The 17,293-nt window shown below is 38.7% G+C and overlaps 1 protein-coding gene across 6 annotated transcripts in view; it reads left to right on the top strand.

Annotated features, from left to right (window-relative positions):
• Positions 1 to 14,834, top strand: part of SLC8A3 (solute carrier family 8 member A3) — a 192,689-nt gene extending 177,855 nt beyond the window's left edge. For 5 of the 6 annotated variants that reach the window (XM_070939223.1, XM_070939248.1, XM_070939239.1 and 2 more), the window contains 3 exons: positions 5,772 to 5,871; positions 11,500 to 11,775; positions 14,172 to 14,834. In XM_070939223.1, coding sequence (XP_070795324.1) covers positions 5,772 to 5,871; positions 11,500 to 11,775; positions 14,172 to 14,548 — 753 coding nt within the window. In that variant the 3' untranslated portion in view covers positions 14,549 to 14,834. The remainder of the gene's footprint in view (positions 1 to 5,771; positions 5,872 to 11,499; positions 11,776 to 14,171) is intronic. The other variant, XM_070939231.1, reaches the window with a different exon arrangement.
• Positions 14,835 to 17,293: the final 2,459 nt, after the last annotated feature.

Raw genomic sequence — 17,293 nt, 5'->3', positions numbered from 1 at the left:
GTTAATTTATTCTTCACTTCTTAATGTATTCATACTTCACCACTCCCATATCTAGCTCCACCCATTGTATATATAAGGAGCTGCACGCATCCCTTCCTTGCTTCTATCTGTGAATATCCAGTGAATATAGAATGCCTTATGTAAATAAAGAGAGATATATTTGAACTCTTAATTCTCAAATGATTTATTGAGTCTGATCCTGAAAATATTGCAACAAGCTGGTAGCAGAGGATGGTTAAATTGACTCAATAAAAACTTAAATATGTCTAAGAGAGATAGGCCCAACACCAGGGCATACAGCAAAGAAATGGAAACGGATCAAGAAATAATCGATGAGTCCACAAATGCAATTTCGAGAGAATCTGAAGAATACACCACAGAAGACGAAGAAATAATAAATGAAAATGATGACCAAGAGGAAAACAAAATAGAAAACAACGAACTCAGGTCAGAGATATTAAAACTTTTAAAAAGCCAAAAGAACGATGAAAGCCTCATCGCGAACCTCCAAGATATGCTAAAAAACAGCGGAGCAGCGAGAGAGAAGCACATCGCTACTGAAAAGCCAAAAGATTCAAAAATAGTGAGTGATACGCTTACAGACAAAAACGCAATGAAGAAGAAAAACGGTGATCCCGCGCAAAATTTCGAATGGCAGCCATCTTGGTTTCAACAGACCTCCAAGGTGAGCGAAGCAGAGCCAATCAGAAAACTTGATTCAAAATTTCTGGCGCGAAAGACATTACTAGATAAAGAAAATGAAAAAGAAAAGTCCCATACCTCAGAAGAATCAGAATCAGAAAGTGAAGGTGATTCAACAGACACACAAATAAAGTCAGCAATGAAAATGCTTTTTGCTGCATTTGGACCGAAACTGAAGATTACTAAAAAATCAACTAGAAAGCAAGCAAGCAAGCCAACGCCTCAAAATCTACCCGCTCCCATCCAGACGACGAGAGCACCGACACCTGAACCCAGAGAGCCCTGCAGATACCACCCCACACCGCAGATCGATCCAAGGACCAACGCTCTCAACAGAAGAAAACGAACAACCGCTATCATCAGGACTCCCAAGATCGAGCCAGAGACCGATTCATCTGAGGAGGAGCAGAGCGAGCGAGCCACAGCGACGAGAACCTCTCACGACGACTCCAGGAATGAAATGAGCAACGCGCATGCGCAAGACTACGCAGACGGCCCAGGAAGACATGAGATGCTGAGAGGATCGTGCAGACTCGTTGCGAGCATTCCCACGCCGTTTTGTAATTTCCAGCATTTACGAGACCACGGACTACCCCCGGTTGTAAGTAATGGACCCAATAATGTTGGAAACTTACCCAGTGACTTCCCAAAGCTGAGAATAGATGGCATTAATTTGCAAGAATGGTATCAGCAGCTCCAGGTTGTCTTTATGAAGGAAAACTTACTGTTTTTTATCACTAATCCCCCAAAAAGACCTTGGACTCTAAAGTTAGATTGCTTACACCATAGAGCATTTTTCTTATTAATTTCCAGTGTATCTCCTGCAATGTATCACAGCATTAAGCAAAATCTGACTGTCTCAGAAATTATTCAATGCATGTTCAATTTGTTTCACAGTGATAGTGTAGCTACCACCACAAGAATGTCTAAAGATTTCTTCTCTTCTAGGATAAAACCAGGGGTTTCCATAAGTGAACATTTAATATCTTTAAACAAAATTAGAGCAGAACTGCATTTAAGGGGGGAGGTGATTTCAGACCAAACGATGAAAAGTGTTATCATCAACTCACTTGACCCATCATGGGATAATTATATGTCACATTTAGACACAATCAATCTAGGATACTTATCCATAGAAAGCCTATCCAATAAGTTAATAGCTGAAGACAATTCAAGGAGGAGTCGCTCTAACAACCACATAGAACACAAACCATATAGAAAGGTAGCTTTTCAAGAAAGATATCATGAAACATTTAGATGCCACAACTGTGGGTCCAAAGAACACAATAGGAGGGATTGCCCTAAAATTTCAAAAGAAAGACATAGGTCAGAATATAGAAATAAATACAACAACAGACAGTCTTCCATTGATAGACATAGGTATAGAAGTCCACCCAATTATAAAGAACATAGAGGGGGCAGAGATAATTCAAAGGATAGAAAATCTGGTTCACTGAATGGACTAAACAAACAAGACAACACTAACATACAACAAACAGAGAACAATAATTGGCTTATTGATTCTGGAGCAACTAATCATACTACAAATAATAGAAGTATATTGTCTTCATTTGTAGAGGATAAATTTGTAATAAAAGTAGCTAACCAAGAAAAAGTCCAAGTAATAGGTAGAGGGAATGTAACCTTACCTGGCCTAGGAAAAATAGAGGGGGTATTACTAATACCTGAAATACCTCATAACATACTTAGTGCCATAAAACTAAGCAGAGATTCTGATATTAACATTGTGTTTTCAAAAGGAAAAGCGACATTGGAGAAAAATAAAATAGATATAGGTACAGTAATAATCAAAGGAGGCCTACCTTATTTAATAACAAAGGAGAAATGGTTACACAACATTGATTCAAATATGGAAGATTGTGTTGAAATAGATAATGGAAACATTAGTAACAGTGACAATGATGAATGTAAAGTAACTCATAATCACAAAGATACACATAATGAAAAAAAACCAAAAATAGGTAAGCCAATTCATGATGAGTGTGCTCATGTTTTACATAGGAAGTTAGGACATGCCAGTTTTCCTGTAGTACAAAAGATGACTGAACACGCAGAAGGTGTTAAAATAAAAAATTGTGAAAACTATTTGGAATGCTCAGTATGTAAGTCTACAAAGCTTAAAACTAGTCCCAGGCCTAGAAAATCAACAAGGTCAACCAACAAAATTTTTGATTTGGTACACATGGACCTGGTTGGTCCACTAACACCATCAATCATTTACAAAAAACGTTACTTTCTAACCATTGTGGATGATTATAGTCGTTATGGATTTGTTTACACATTAAAACATAAAGATGAAACTTTTCAGAAATTTAAAGAGTTTTACAAACGCATAGAAACACAGCACAATATTAAAATAAAACAAATCATGACAGATAGGGGATGTGAATTCATGTCTAAGGAATTCTCCCAATGGCTGAAGGACAAAGGAATGTTACATTACACATCTAGCCCATTTTCCGCATTCCAGAACGGAGTTGCAGAGAGAAAGAACTCAACATTACAAACCATGATTAGATGCACATTAGAAAATGCTGGCTTAAGCAAACAATTCTGGTCAGAAGCCCTACAATATTCCAATTACACACAAAATAGAACTTGGTCCAGCATTGTAAATAAGACACCATATGAAGTAATGTATAATAGGAAACCAAAATTAGCACACATGCACATATTTGGAGTCACTGCAGACGTACACATACCTAAACAATTGAGGCGAAAAGGGGAAAACGTGTCTAGAAGACTTAGATTTATGGGATATGAGACAGGTACAAAAGGATACAGATTCATCGATAATAATAACAAATTTATAGTTTCCAGAATGGCTGTGTTCCATGAACAGGCCAACTGGTCTAAAATACATCTTAATGAAATATTCCCAAGCACCAACACAGATACCAAACTCCAAGAGAAAAGAGCTATAGAAGAGCAAAATGACAACAAGCATAGAAACAAAACGAAAACATGGACAAACAGTCAACACAAAATAAAGACAGATTCATTAACAAAAAAGGAAGCAAGATATTTACATGATAATGATAGTAAGCCTGAAAAAACAATCAGAAATACCAGAAATCAAATGCCAAATAAGTACAAGGATTATATAATGCATATGGATGGAGAATCAACAACACCTAATACATATGAGGAAGTGTTAAAACTTCCTCCTAAAGAAAAAGAAAAATGGGAATCAGCAATGACTAAAGAGATAGAAAGTTTACGAGGGTTAAATGTATTTACACCTGCAATTGCACCAAAGGACAAAACTATTATTGGCACTAGGTGGATATATAAAATTAAAAATTTAGAGGGAGGCAATACTCTATACAAAGCTAGATTAGTTGCACAAGGTTATGCACAGAAATATCTGAGGATTATACTGACACATACTCCCCCACAGTAAGAACTGAGAGTGTCAAAACAGCTCTAGTTATAGCATCAGCAATCAATCTCGATGTGTTCCAATATGACATACAGACTGCGTATTTACACGCAAAATTAGATAAGGAAATATATGTAAGAGCACCTCACAGTCAATACACAAACAAAAATGAGACTTGGTTATTAAACAAAAGTTTATACGGGTTAAAACAATCTGGTAAACGATGGTATGATTGTTCAGTAAAAGTGCTTAAAACTATGGATTTCAGTGCTACTACTGCTGATAACTGTTTCTTTGTAAAAAAAAGTGATGATTCCATAGAATTTGTATTGATCTATGTGGATGACATTTTGTACATAGGTAAACATAAAGAAAGAAGAGAAACATTTGTAACAAAGCTAAATGAACATTTCTCACTGAAATCTTTAGGCAAAGTAAATAAGTATCTTGGTGTTCAAATTAGTAAAACTAGAAGAGGATTCAAGCTTTCTCAGAGAGATAAGATCATAGAGCTCTTGAATAAATGTAATTTAAGCGATGCTAAACCCTGTGACACTCCTATGCAGACTGACTTTCTAAAGAATGCAGACGAATCATCCCCTGAATTCAAAGATAATACATTCTATAGATCAATCATAGGTTCCCTTCTTTACATTTCCAATTGGACTAGACCTGATATCGCTTTGCCCCTCAATTTATTGTCCAGACATGTCAGTAAACCAACAATGTACCATTGGGAAGCTGTCAAAAGGATATTAAGATATTTAAAGAATACCTTAGATTTTTGTTTGATATTGGAGCCTAATAATGTCAAGGAGCCAAGCCTCACATGTTACGCCGATGCGGATTGGGCTGGCGACACTTCATGTAGAAAAAGTACATCTGGTTATATATTCCTCCTTAACGGTTGTCCAGTTTACTGGTACACTGGCAAACAAGATTTAGTGGCCACTTCAACAACAGAAGCAGAATATGTTTGTCTATCTAAAGCAGCAAATAACCTTGTATGGTTTAATGACTTAATTTCTGACATTTGGAAAAAACCCACTTTGCCTTTTATCATGCATGAAGATAACAAAGCTGCTATCGAAATATCTAGATCTGACGCCATTGGACAAAGGTCCAGACATATAGATATAAAATTTAAACATGTGAGACAGTTATCTCAGGATGGATTTATTAAAGCGGTGCATTGTGAGACATCAGAACAAATAGCTGACATATTAACAAAACCTTTGCCATCTAAACAACATAAATACCTGACTTCTAAGTTATATGTTTTGTATTGTTCTGAATCTGAATGTAATTTGTGTAGCATATCGAATCGGCATTTAGAGGGGGATTTGTCACAAGTAAATGCCTTATTCTCCATTATGTAAATAGTATATGAACGGGATATCAGGGGTTAATTTATTCTTCACTTCTTAATGTATTCATACTTCACCACTCCCATATCTAGCTCCACCCATTGTATATATAAGGAGCTGCACGCATCCCTTCCTTGCTTCTATCTGTGAATATTCAGTGAATATAGAATGCCTTATGTAAATAAAGAGAGATATATTTGAACTCTTAATTCTCAAATGATTTATTGAGTCTGATCCTGAAAATATTGCAACAAGGCCTTTAGTAAAACCAATATTCTTTGTGTCCTTCTAATTGACAGAGTACAGTGGACAAGCTCATCAAGAAGACAAACTTGGCGTTGGTTGTAGGAACTCATTCATGGAGAGACCAGTTCATAGAAGCCATCACTGTCAGTGCAGGTGAGACAGAGTTGAATGCCTTGTTCTCAGATAAGGAAACAATCACTCAGAGGCAGAGGGGAATTCTAACATGAATTCTTACTTTGGGAGTTTTTATGAAGCTCTTGCTGCTCAATAGATGTTATGAACAGGTGAAAGTGTTTAACTTGCTTGACTTTGGTTTGACTTTTTTTTGAGGGGTGGGGTCCATGCACTGGATAGTAAATGAGTATATATTAAGTCTGATAATAAATAATTTTTAGTTAATTACTTGTTTTTTAACTTACTTAACAGCAGGTGTTCAAAAAAATCACTGAATGATGAAATTTCCAGGAAATGTAAAATCACAATAAAAAGAAAATTTACAGTTTAATAAAGAAAAGTTTTTCACTGATTATAAGAAAGGAACTGTTTTTTAAAAATAATTCCTGTTACTGTAATTTTCCAGAATCAGAATAGGTAAAAATTAATTCCTTTAATTTCTATTGCCAGTAATCAACATTAACCCCACACTATTAAAATTGTTCTTGACTGATCAGTTGGGTTTAATTTTGAGTAATCCAGCTGTTTTTATTTAAATAATGTAGTAAAATCTAACTAGTTGATTTATCCATTCAATTAAATTAGATTGCTTAATCCTTTGGTACTTTGGTAACTCATTTCAATACATATCACAGAACCTGCCTCCTTAGTGATAAACAGTGCTTTAAATCCACCTGTGGTTAGGCACGCTAAGGGCTTCTGTTTTAAGTGAACTCCGTGATTCGCAAATAATCATAGTATTTGAGCTGGATACTAGCATTCTTCCTGGGAAAAGAGTTCATTTCCAGTAAGCCTACATTTTCTGCTGTATGTGAGCTTCCCAGAGACAATGAGAAAAGTGCAAAGAAAATTCCAGGCATTCTGTTTATGAAAGTATTCTTACTACCAACTGTGGGACTTCCTTGCTTAGGGCAGTTTGCATTTCAACACTTACTATGTCTCTCTCACTCCTCTTTTCTTCCTTCCCTATTTGAGCATGGCTTAGGGAATACTCTGCCTGCAGCCCAAATCACTCATTCCCCCCAAATAAAAACCATCAGAATCAACAGGATCTGTTTTCACAAAGGCCTGTTTTATATCAAACTGCCGATTTGTTGTTCCCATACCTCTCCTTTACCTGTTCCCAGTTTATTTTATCCTCATTTTGTGATACGTGCTTCCTGTAATAGTGCATACCCGTGTTTCTCCAAAAAGAAGGCTGGGTCTTATTTTCTTTTGACCTCCGAAAAAATGGCTAGGACTTCTTTTCAGTGGGGTGTCTTAATTCCCTCCCCCACCCCCCAAGAATCGCAGGCAATTCTGGAAGATTGTCGGAAGCAATTGTGCCTGCAATTCTTGTTACTGTGGGAGGCTGCATGTTGCAAAGAAGAACGAAGCGAGGTGGTGGGGGGGGTGGAGGACGAAGCAAGGTAGGGGTGCAGAGCTGCACCGAACTAGCACCAGCATAGGGCGTCTGGATTGCCTGCCTCACCCATGCCAATGCCAGTGCCGGTGTCACCGCGCAAGCCTCCCGCGAGCCTCCCAAAAAGAGAGAAAAAGCAAAGCAGCTGGCCACGGAGCTGCCGGCTTCGGGCAAGCGGCCCAACAAGCAGAAGTGCTGCACCCAGAAAAAGAAGGGCAAAAGTGATATTTGCGCTGCCCCAAGCGGGCTGCAACTGCAGCCGGACAGTTGCCTCGCACCCACACTGCCATACATGCTGGCCACGCCCATCCCCCCATGCTTATTTTCAGGGTAGGGGTAATATTAGGCCCACCCCCAAAAAATTAGGGTAGGGCTTATTATTGGAGTGGGTCATGTTTTCGGAGAAACATGATATTATTAAACAAGTTCTTCTCAAGATTACTCTGTGCAAGTCTTCAATCTCAGGATTTTGCCCTCATCCATGGTAGCCAACTGCCAGTGCCAAATATGCCAAGACACAGTGAAGTTCAGGTGGAAAACATTTCCTATTTGATCTACTGCTACTTATTGTGTTGATGGAAAACCTTGCCACTAGCAAAGACAGGCTGAAAAGCAGGAGCTCCTACATTTTGTGCCCAATGGATGTGTTTGAGATTTTGAGAGAGTGTCACGGGCACCGTTACAGATTTGTTTGGTTTTTTTTTTAAAGAGCAGCATGATTAGAAATCAGAAGATTAAAGTTACCAACTACTCCACTGTCTTGCTTTTCTTTCTAAAAGAATCCTTTGAATTCATGCATTGCACAGAACTATCCTCGGAGACAAAAGGGGAAGAAGCAGGATTGGGATTCAAGTAATTTAACAACCGGTTTTCTGCCCTAATGATTTCTTCCAACAACCAGTTTGCCAAAGTGCCCAGAAAGTTAACAACCGGTTCTCCCGAAGTGGTACGAACCGGCTGAATCCCACCACTGGGAAGAAGGGAGTTGGAGACTAGGAGCCTCTTGCTTTCTAACTAGCCAAAGCAAGTTTTGTAGAGCCAAGAACTCTGTCCAAATAGGAAAGGTCATGAAGCTTAAGTGGGTGTTTGGTTAAATGCTGGGCAGAGCTGTGATATAGGGTTGCAGGTCAAGTCATGGTTAATCCCAAGAGGAGTTGAAGGAAACCATTATTTGAGACAGAACAAATTGGATTTCATTTTTCACCCATTTTTCTCAGTGCAACCCAAGTGTTTAGTGCAAGAAACCTCTTAAACAAGGTAATCCATTTCAAATCCACCTTCCAGATGCAAAGCTGTTAGATGAAATATGTTGGTGACTTTTATTTATTTGATTGAATGAAATGGCTGCCCATCTCACAGCAGTAACTCTGGCCAGCATGCAGCATTTAGCATGCAGAGTTAAAAACAACAGTGTAAACAATCTGAACCATAATGTCCAATAAGCCCAGCTGATAAGAAAACATTAACCAGCAGAGCCTTAACCCCGGAGGAACTAGCTATATCATAGAAACTCTGAACCCTTTTGATTGTTCTGCCCATGTCAGCTGGCACCTGAATTTGAGCCTCACTACAAAGGAAAGACTTCAAGGGGGGTATGGAAATTCCAGCTATGACATTCAAATTGGTAGTAATGTATTTACCCAAGTACTATTACATTCTTTTTCCTTACATTCAGTGGTGAAATCCATTTTTTTTATCGGTTCTGTAGGCGTGGCTTGGTGGGCATGGTGCGGTGAGGCTTAGTGGGCGTGGCTTGGTGGGCATGGCAGGGGAAGGATACTGCAAAATCTCTATTCCCACCCTACTCCAGGGGAAGGATACTGCAAAATCCCCATTCCCTCCCCACTCCTGGGAGAAGGATATTGCAAAATCTCCATTCCCACCCCACTCTGGGGCCAGCCAGAGGTACTGTTTGCCTACTCAAAATTTCTGCTACCTGTTCTCCTGAACCTGTCAGAACCTACTGGATTTCATCCCTGCTTACATCCCTCCCCCCACACCCCAGCATAGCATTACATGCACAATCTTATTGGAATAAAGGTAGATTGGTATTACCTAGTACATTTCTTGGTCTTCAGCGATAGATTGTCATGGATTGCTTCCTGATTATTTAACAATGGTAAACAATTGTAGTAGCCATCTATTACTGAAATAAAATTGGAGGGAGACTTTTACTAAGAGAAATGTTTGTGGAGAAAATATTGTTTTGAGATTTCGAGCAGATTGTTGGACTCAAGAGTTCTTTAATCCCAATCATATATCTTTTGCATCAAGCTTCAGTTAAAACTTTTAAGGTCCCAGAGCTGGTCCCCTCCTGAATTTTACTGTACTGTGTAAGAGAAATCAATCTTGTAACCTTGGGCACTGAGAAGTATGAGCCCTTCTAGCGCCAAATACTGAAGTTCATCTACTTTACTGTGTGAGAAATAATTTCTTTGAATAACTTTAGTTCAAATGCTTGCTTCTTCTGAGAAAAGATGAAGAAGATTGCCTATCTTCAATCTTTTCACAATGCTTTTCACTGTTGCTATGGTAATAAATGTGGTCATCCTCTAGGTACTCATATAAGAACAAAGTTAAGGACATTAAGTGTTGCTTCCCTTGCTGTTACCTACTTTCAAGGTTTATATTATCATTACAAGGGATAAGGAACCCCAGTGCAGTCTCAAACTGTTTATCCCTGCTAACTCTCCAGAAACTAATAAAATCAGAAGGAATGAAAGTACAGTTTTAATACTGCCTTTTTATTATTATTTTTAATCACTCATGAAAGTTTCTGACTAGAAAAAGACTTTTTCCATGGTCACCTTTGAGGAGATTGATTTTTTTTTTTACTTTTCCTCAATATACTGATGTCTTTATGCTGCACCACTGTTTTGGAATATATAGAGATTGTCTATAATTAAATAGGTAGCCTTTCAGGAAGCATAGAGGTATACAATGATAAGTTCCTTGTGCACCTTTTGGGAGGTAAGAAGAACAACATAGAACAGGGGGTCTCCAACCTTGGCAACTTTAAGACTTGTGGACTTCAACTCCCAGAATTCCTCAGCCAGAAAAGCTGTCTGAGGAATTCTGAGAGTTGAAGTCCACAAGTCTTAAAGTTGCCAAGGTTGGAGACCCCTGACATAGAATGCTGCAGGCAAGAAAATTGGTTACTATCAAAGAGCCTCTAAAGGCTTCATGTCTGCAGGAGAAGGTGGAGCTGTGTGATCAAGAAAACAGAGCAGTTTCAGGAAGAAGATAAGTGACAGGATCAAGAAGTAGAGACTCAGAGGAAACAGCCAGTAAGCAATGTTCATAGGAAGATTGGAAATGAGAAGACAAAATCAGGACAAATTTCTGGATCAAACAGCAGCATGGCACTAGATGGAGGTTTCCTAATTTGGTAGCCTCCATGTATATTAAGATGACAAGTCCAGCCCTCCATATCTCTAGAGGGCAGCTAGTTGTGTATGACTGTGCTGGACATTCCGAAGTAACTTACTAGAACACATGCTGAAGCTTCTTGGGAGCTACCCAATAACCTGAAGTTCAGAAAAGCAGCTCTATCAGGTGGCTTTATTTATCCCTTAGCCTGGAATGTTCCCTTTTTGATCAGATGATGGTTCTAAATACAAAAATGGCTGTGGACCATATGGGGCAGGCAAGAAAGTTATTCTTCTGCGAAACATGATTAACTACCTAAATAGTTGTCCCAAATGTGCTTTTTCAGGAGGCAACTGGACTACAGGAATACAAATCCTTCCATTCCCCACCATTCAGTCAGAGTTGAAGAAGCTTCTTGGATGAGAAGTGAAACATCTTCAAGGAAAAAACAAGAAAGTCCAGTTGCCTCCTGAAAAAGCACCTTTGGGACAACCATGACCTGGATGACTGAGAATCTCTACAGACTTTTATCTAAATGGTTGTTTTCATAGAGAACCTTTTCAAGGGACAGATCAGTAGTTGATACTAGCCTGTTCAAGCACGTGCATACAGTGAAAAAGTTTGGAAAACTGTATTATCTTGGTCCTGTTCATCTGATGTGCATATTGGAAAGCGAGGTATTCTGAGAAACGAATAAAGCCACAGTGCCTCCAAGAAGAGCCCAATAAAGCGGTGATTGTATGACTTGCTATCCCTTCACTATTTCTAAGGTTGGAGCGTTGGGGTTTTGCATAGCATCCACTGATCTGAAGCGCTCAATTTTGTCTTTCCTACAGCAGGCGAGGAGGAGGAGGATGAGTCTGGTGAGGAGCGCCTGCCCTCCTGCTTTGATTATGTCATGCATTTCCTGACTGTCTTCTGGAAAGTGCTCTTTGCCTGCGTGCCCCCAACAGAGTATTGCAATGGCTGGGCCTGCTTCATTGTGTCCATCCTGATCATTGGTATGCTCACTGCCATCATTGGAGATCTGGCCTCCCACTTTGGCTGCACAATTGGCCTCAAGGATTCTGTGACTGCCGTGGTCTTCGTGGCCTTTGGCACTTCAGTCCCAGGTGAGACTGGAACTCTTTGAAATAGGAGGGTAGCACCACAATGCAGTGGTGAAATCTAAAATTTGTTACTACCAGTTCTGTGGGCATGGCTTGGTGGAGGGTAATGTGACTGGGTGGGCGTGGCCATTTTTATTTTATTTTATTTACTTTTAAAACCATTTTTTCTACAACCTCTTTGGCAAAGAGGTTATTAAAAAAATGCTTTCAAAAGGCTCTGACGATCCCAGCTGAATTGCCTGATCAGCAGAGGCTTTTTTTATTTTAAAAGTCTTTGACGATCCCAGATGAGCCATGCAATCATCAGAGGGTTGTTTTTTTTTTTTTTACTTTTAAAAGCATTTTTTCGGTCAAAGAGGTTGTAGAAAAAATGCTTTTAAAAGTAAAAAAAAAAGCCTCTGATTGTGTGGCTCAGCTGGGCATGGGGGGGGGGGGGCAGGGATTTTTGCTACCGGTTCTCCAAACCACCCACCTCCGTCGTTACCAGATCGGGTGATCCAGTCCGAACCGGGAGCATTTCACCCCTGCCACAATGGCTTCTTAACTATTCCATCACTAACAATGATTGCAAGCTATCATGGGGTTACGTGCAGCTTCCTAGAAATGTCCTCCAAAAATGATGTTAAAAAAATAATCCAGGCTTATTCAAAGAGAATAAGCAGGGGCATCTGAAAGCCAGTTACCGAATTTTTATAAGGAAAAGCAAGAAGAAGAAATTATGTTTGCCTTACTTAACTCCTGGGAGGGCTGTCAAGTAGGAAAAATAATGAAGAAATACTTTGCATCACCTACCAGCCTTTTTGGAATTTATGATGTATTGCACCTTCCAAACATATGTATGTATAAATAAAAAAAAGAATGTCAGCAAATGATAAAGTGCCTCATAGTTTATCTCAAGAAGTCTGCTACAAATATTCCAGCTGAACTTCTTAACAAAGAAACTGTTAGAAATGATTCTTTAAAATATTTCGGGTAGGACTTGTTTGTGGAGTAGGGAACATTTCACTATCTTCCTTCTTTGCACAAAATTAACAGCCTTGACTGTGCATATCACTACCAAATTAGGTTACAAATAAGTCACTTCCACCAAACAGGTTTCCAATTGTTTTCATTCTTACGCTAAGAAAACACTTTAAGGTATTTTATGCTAAATGGTAGCATATAAACACAGCTATCATTTAACAAGCCCTGTTGCTACTAAGACTAAATGCTACGTATAATTTCAATAGTCAAGGCAGCCAAAAGCCATGAGACACAATCCAGAATCAATGTAGTACTTTTTTCCTTTGCTCCACTGAATATAAATAGGGTTGCACATGCTGCCAAATGCTGTTCCTCAGCATCATCTGTGGTCCCACTTGCTATCTTGCTGATTTTGACACCGCCCACTCCTGCAGAAACATCTGCTTCTTTCAAAAATACGATTTGATTAAATTTCAAACCGTGAATAAAAACTAAGCAAACCAGCAAAAAGAAGTGCAAAAAAGAAGAAAAAACATAGATGTAATATAGACGATTGTTAATTTTAGAGTACAAGTTGATGTTTTTTTTGTTTTTTTTTACCAATATCTCTACCAGAGAAAGTTGGAAGCCACATGCTCATCCCTCCGCAAACACTTCTACTGTCCAACCTCAGTTTATCTATCAAGTCTCTCTGGGTGTAAATGGAAATATGAGAAGGAAACATTTGCATGTATGGTTCTCCTTTGGAGTACAACACATAAAAGGAGGAGGTTATCATGACTGGAGCCTTTTCAGGCATTCATCTAAACCAGTGTTTCTCAACCGTGGCAACTTGAAGATGTGTAAATGCATGGTTGGCTGGGGATTTCTAGCAACTGAAGTGCACCCATCTTCAAGATGCAAAGTTGAGAAACCCTGATCTTAATAAATGGAACAAATAAAGAAACACCAGAGGCCTTGAAAGTGGGTGGAGGAAAGATATGCATGTTATTGCTAATTCCACTTACTAATCTCCTCAAATTTCACATTGGAGGTCTAAGAGGGACATTTATGGTTATTTTTCCGTGAATGGAACAGAAGATGATCCCCAGCTGAATAGGGACAAGTGGGTATGAGTGCAAAAGTCCAGCCCTGCTTTGGATTTCTTGGAGATGGGGCCAGTATACACATCCCACCAACCAGGTTGGGAAAGATTAACTTAAGACCTTGTTCTCTTAATGAGATATCCCTGGTGGGATTGATTAGATTAAGTACTCTTCAGCACATCTCTTTCACGTGAGTTGTCATCTGAGCACACATCTTAATGCTGTTTGCCCTTCCTTTTTCTGCCCTAAAATGTATCCCCATCTTCTTCACAACGGGACCATGTTTGTCTTCTTTCTATTGGGAGGACTGCTTGAACTTGAACTTATGCATTGGTTTCTTTTCCCTTCCAGATACTTTTGCTAGCAAAGCAGCCGCTGTTCAAGACATTCATGCAGACGCTTCCATTGGCAACGTCACAGGCAGCAACGCAGTCAACGTCTTTTTGGGCATTGGACTGGCATGGTCAGTAGCTGCCATCTACTGGGCTTCTCAAGGAGAGGAGTTCCACGTGTCAGCTGGCACTCTTGCCTTCTCTGTGACACTGTTCACCATTTTTGCTTTTGTCTGTATCAGCGTGCTATTGTACCGAAGACGGCCTCATTTTGGAGGAGAACTAGGAGGTCCTAAAGGGTGCAGACTTGCCACAACTTTGCTTTTTGTGAGTCTGTGGCTGTTGTACATTTTATTTGCTACCCTGGAGGCCTATTGCTACATCAAGGGGTTCTAATTCCTGGAGAGATTTCAAGCCAGAAGGGAGGCCTTCTCCTCCTCTGATACCTCATTGAACACTAGTCCTAAGAGTGTTGTCTAACCAGGAGTGGCCACTCACTATCAATTTTCCAGAACTGCCCAGGTTAAAGGATGACCGGGCTTCAAGAAGGGCAAAATTATCATCATAAAAAGTCAAGACAGATATTAAAATAAAGCCAACAGCATCAATCATTCAGTCAAATCAGAAACATCAGCAGTTCCTAAAGTACCCATTTGCTGAATTCTTCTGTAAGACTCCACAATGTTCATTCCTCCACTTTACGAAATATATATTCAGATAACGATCTTATAAAGCATTGGGGTGGGTGTTGTTTTTTTTAATTTGGGGAGGGTGAATCTTACCTGATCTATTTTCCTTTTTTAACACAAAGAAAGGGTCTGAAAAAAAAAATTACAAGTTCAACTTTCATGCCACATCAGAGCTGGAGTTGAAAATGCTCTATATTTTTTACTCTATATGAACATTTAATTATCATTTTTCACTTTGTTTTAGAGTTATAGTGCTATTGTATTTTAAGTGCAAACATAACCCATATAGACATGACACCAACACGTACGGACACACAGACGAAAACTACAGTTGAAAACTGGAGCATGTAGCAAATAATACACCTCCCTGGGCTACCAAAAAAAAAAAAGAAGAACAAGGAGAACAAACTGTAAAGATATTCTATGTAATGTGTATATTTTGAATATGGCAAATCTCTTTGTGTAATTAACATAAAAGCTTTTAGCACTGCAGAATTAAATATATATAAATATATATAGTTATTTATACACAGCAAATAAATCAATGCAAAGGAAAAACTGCAGTGTGAAAAATACAAGCAAAAGAAAACCAGCACAAGTTTATTACTATTGTCATTATCATTATCATCATCATTCTCATTCTCATTGTCATCACCTTCTTCATCATCATCTATTTGTTCCGTATGTGGAAAAAGAAGATTCTTTTTTAAATAGAGAATAATTTATGTAAATACAGTTCTCACACTTTTTGAGTGTTAAGATATCACTCAAAACCCTTCAAGAATTATATTGTTTTGCTTTGACTTTGCTCTTTAAAACACTAAATGAAGTTTAAAACAATGGCAATATCTCTATACGTTTTGTCAGATTGGATAATGGAATCCCTCTTTAACAAAGGTTGTTTTTAAAAAAAGCTACATTCAAATCTAATACTAAATCCTAGTTTGATGTTAACTTGAGGCCTGGTGGTGCAGTAGTTAGAATGCAATATTGCAAACTAATTCTGCCGACTGCCAGGAATTCGATCCTGAGCAGCTCCAGGTTAATTCAGCCTTCGATCCTTCTGAGGTCAGTAAAATGAGGAGCCAGATTGTTGGGGGCAATAGATTGACTCTGTAAACGGTGCAGTAAAGGGCTACGAAGCAGTACATAAGTCTTAAGTGCTAAGTCTCCTGTTCATGTATAAAGAGCACATTCCTCCCCCCTTTCTTCCTCCAATGTGATTACAAACAGGAGATTGGAAAACGTCTAGTGTCAGTTAATTATTATCATAATGCGACAAATCAAAATTTAGTGGAACTCTGCCTGTCCAAAGAAGTTAACTCAAATGTGATTTGCAGTTATGGCTTGTTCAGGTGATATGAACAGAGAGGGATGATATGGGTAACATAACTATATTTTAATAGATATGGAGTGAAGATGTCTGTGATTGCCCATTACCAACATTAGCCAAGAATGAAAGTAAATTATGAAACAGCTGCAATGCGTTATTACTAATCTACATTTTGCCATTGCTTGGTGTTCCAACGAGATAATTTATGAACCCCTTTCAAGATACAGGACAATCTTTCAGATGATGCTACTAGAGAGTCACTGCACTTTCTTGTAAAAATGACCATCAATCTTGAGGGTTTGCAGAGGGATTTCCATTTTTTTCCCCCTATAGAAAACACTGCTGATAATTTTCCAGATAACGTGATGCATCCATTTTACTTGCAATGCAAGTATCTTTTTGTTTCTTTTATGTTCCTGCTTCTTGGCTTCCACAAGACTGAAATGCTATGATCTTAATGGCCACCATTAATCGTATCTACAACTTTCTGGAAAAAAGAGCCTTTTGATTTTTTTTCCCCCAACTCTGTGTGTGTATATGTGTATATCTTTCAATAACTGCAGATTTAAATATAGGATTGATACTAAAAATTATATTCGTCTCAGCACTCTTTCACATGCTTAGGCACACAAACCCATTTCTTAAGTATAAGGAGCAAGTGGGAAGCTAGATTCTTTTTATTTACTTAAGAAAAATAGTTCTTTTTCATCCAGAAATACAGGAGTTGTAAAGGAACTTTTTTTTTCTTAGATTTTGAACTCCTTGGCAGGTGAACAAGAAAAGTGAAGTATCTGTATTTTGTACCTTTTTTATAAGTTTTTTTAAGAAGCTTATGAGCATTTGAGACTGATCCTATATAGGGGCAGTGACTCAAAGAATACATTCCTGAGCGTGGAAATAGATGCAAAGTAATTTCAGAGTTTTGACACTGATTAAAAAAAGGGTTAACGAGTTTTTATGCCAACCATACTCCGCTTTTATTGCCTTATTCCATATAAAAAAGGAATCCCTATGGATTTTAGGGGGAGGTGCTCATCTCCATTTCAAGGACTGTTGAGCTAGCGCTGTCCAAAAATGTTTCCACAGTCACGTGGCCAGCATGAAGTCACAGAGCGCTGT

This window comes from Pituophis catenifer, unplaced genomic scaffold, assembly GCF_029215685.1.
Source record: "Pituophis catenifer annectens isolate HBS135680 unplaced genomic scaffold, rPitCat1.0.hap2 SCAF_1, whole genome shotgun sequence".
NCBI lineage: Eukaryota > Metazoa > Chordata > Lepidosauria > Squamata > Colubridae > Pituophis > Pituophis catenifer.
The sequence above is the reverse complement of the archived record's forward strand: the minus strand, read 5'-3'. Positions and strand labels throughout refer to the sequence as shown.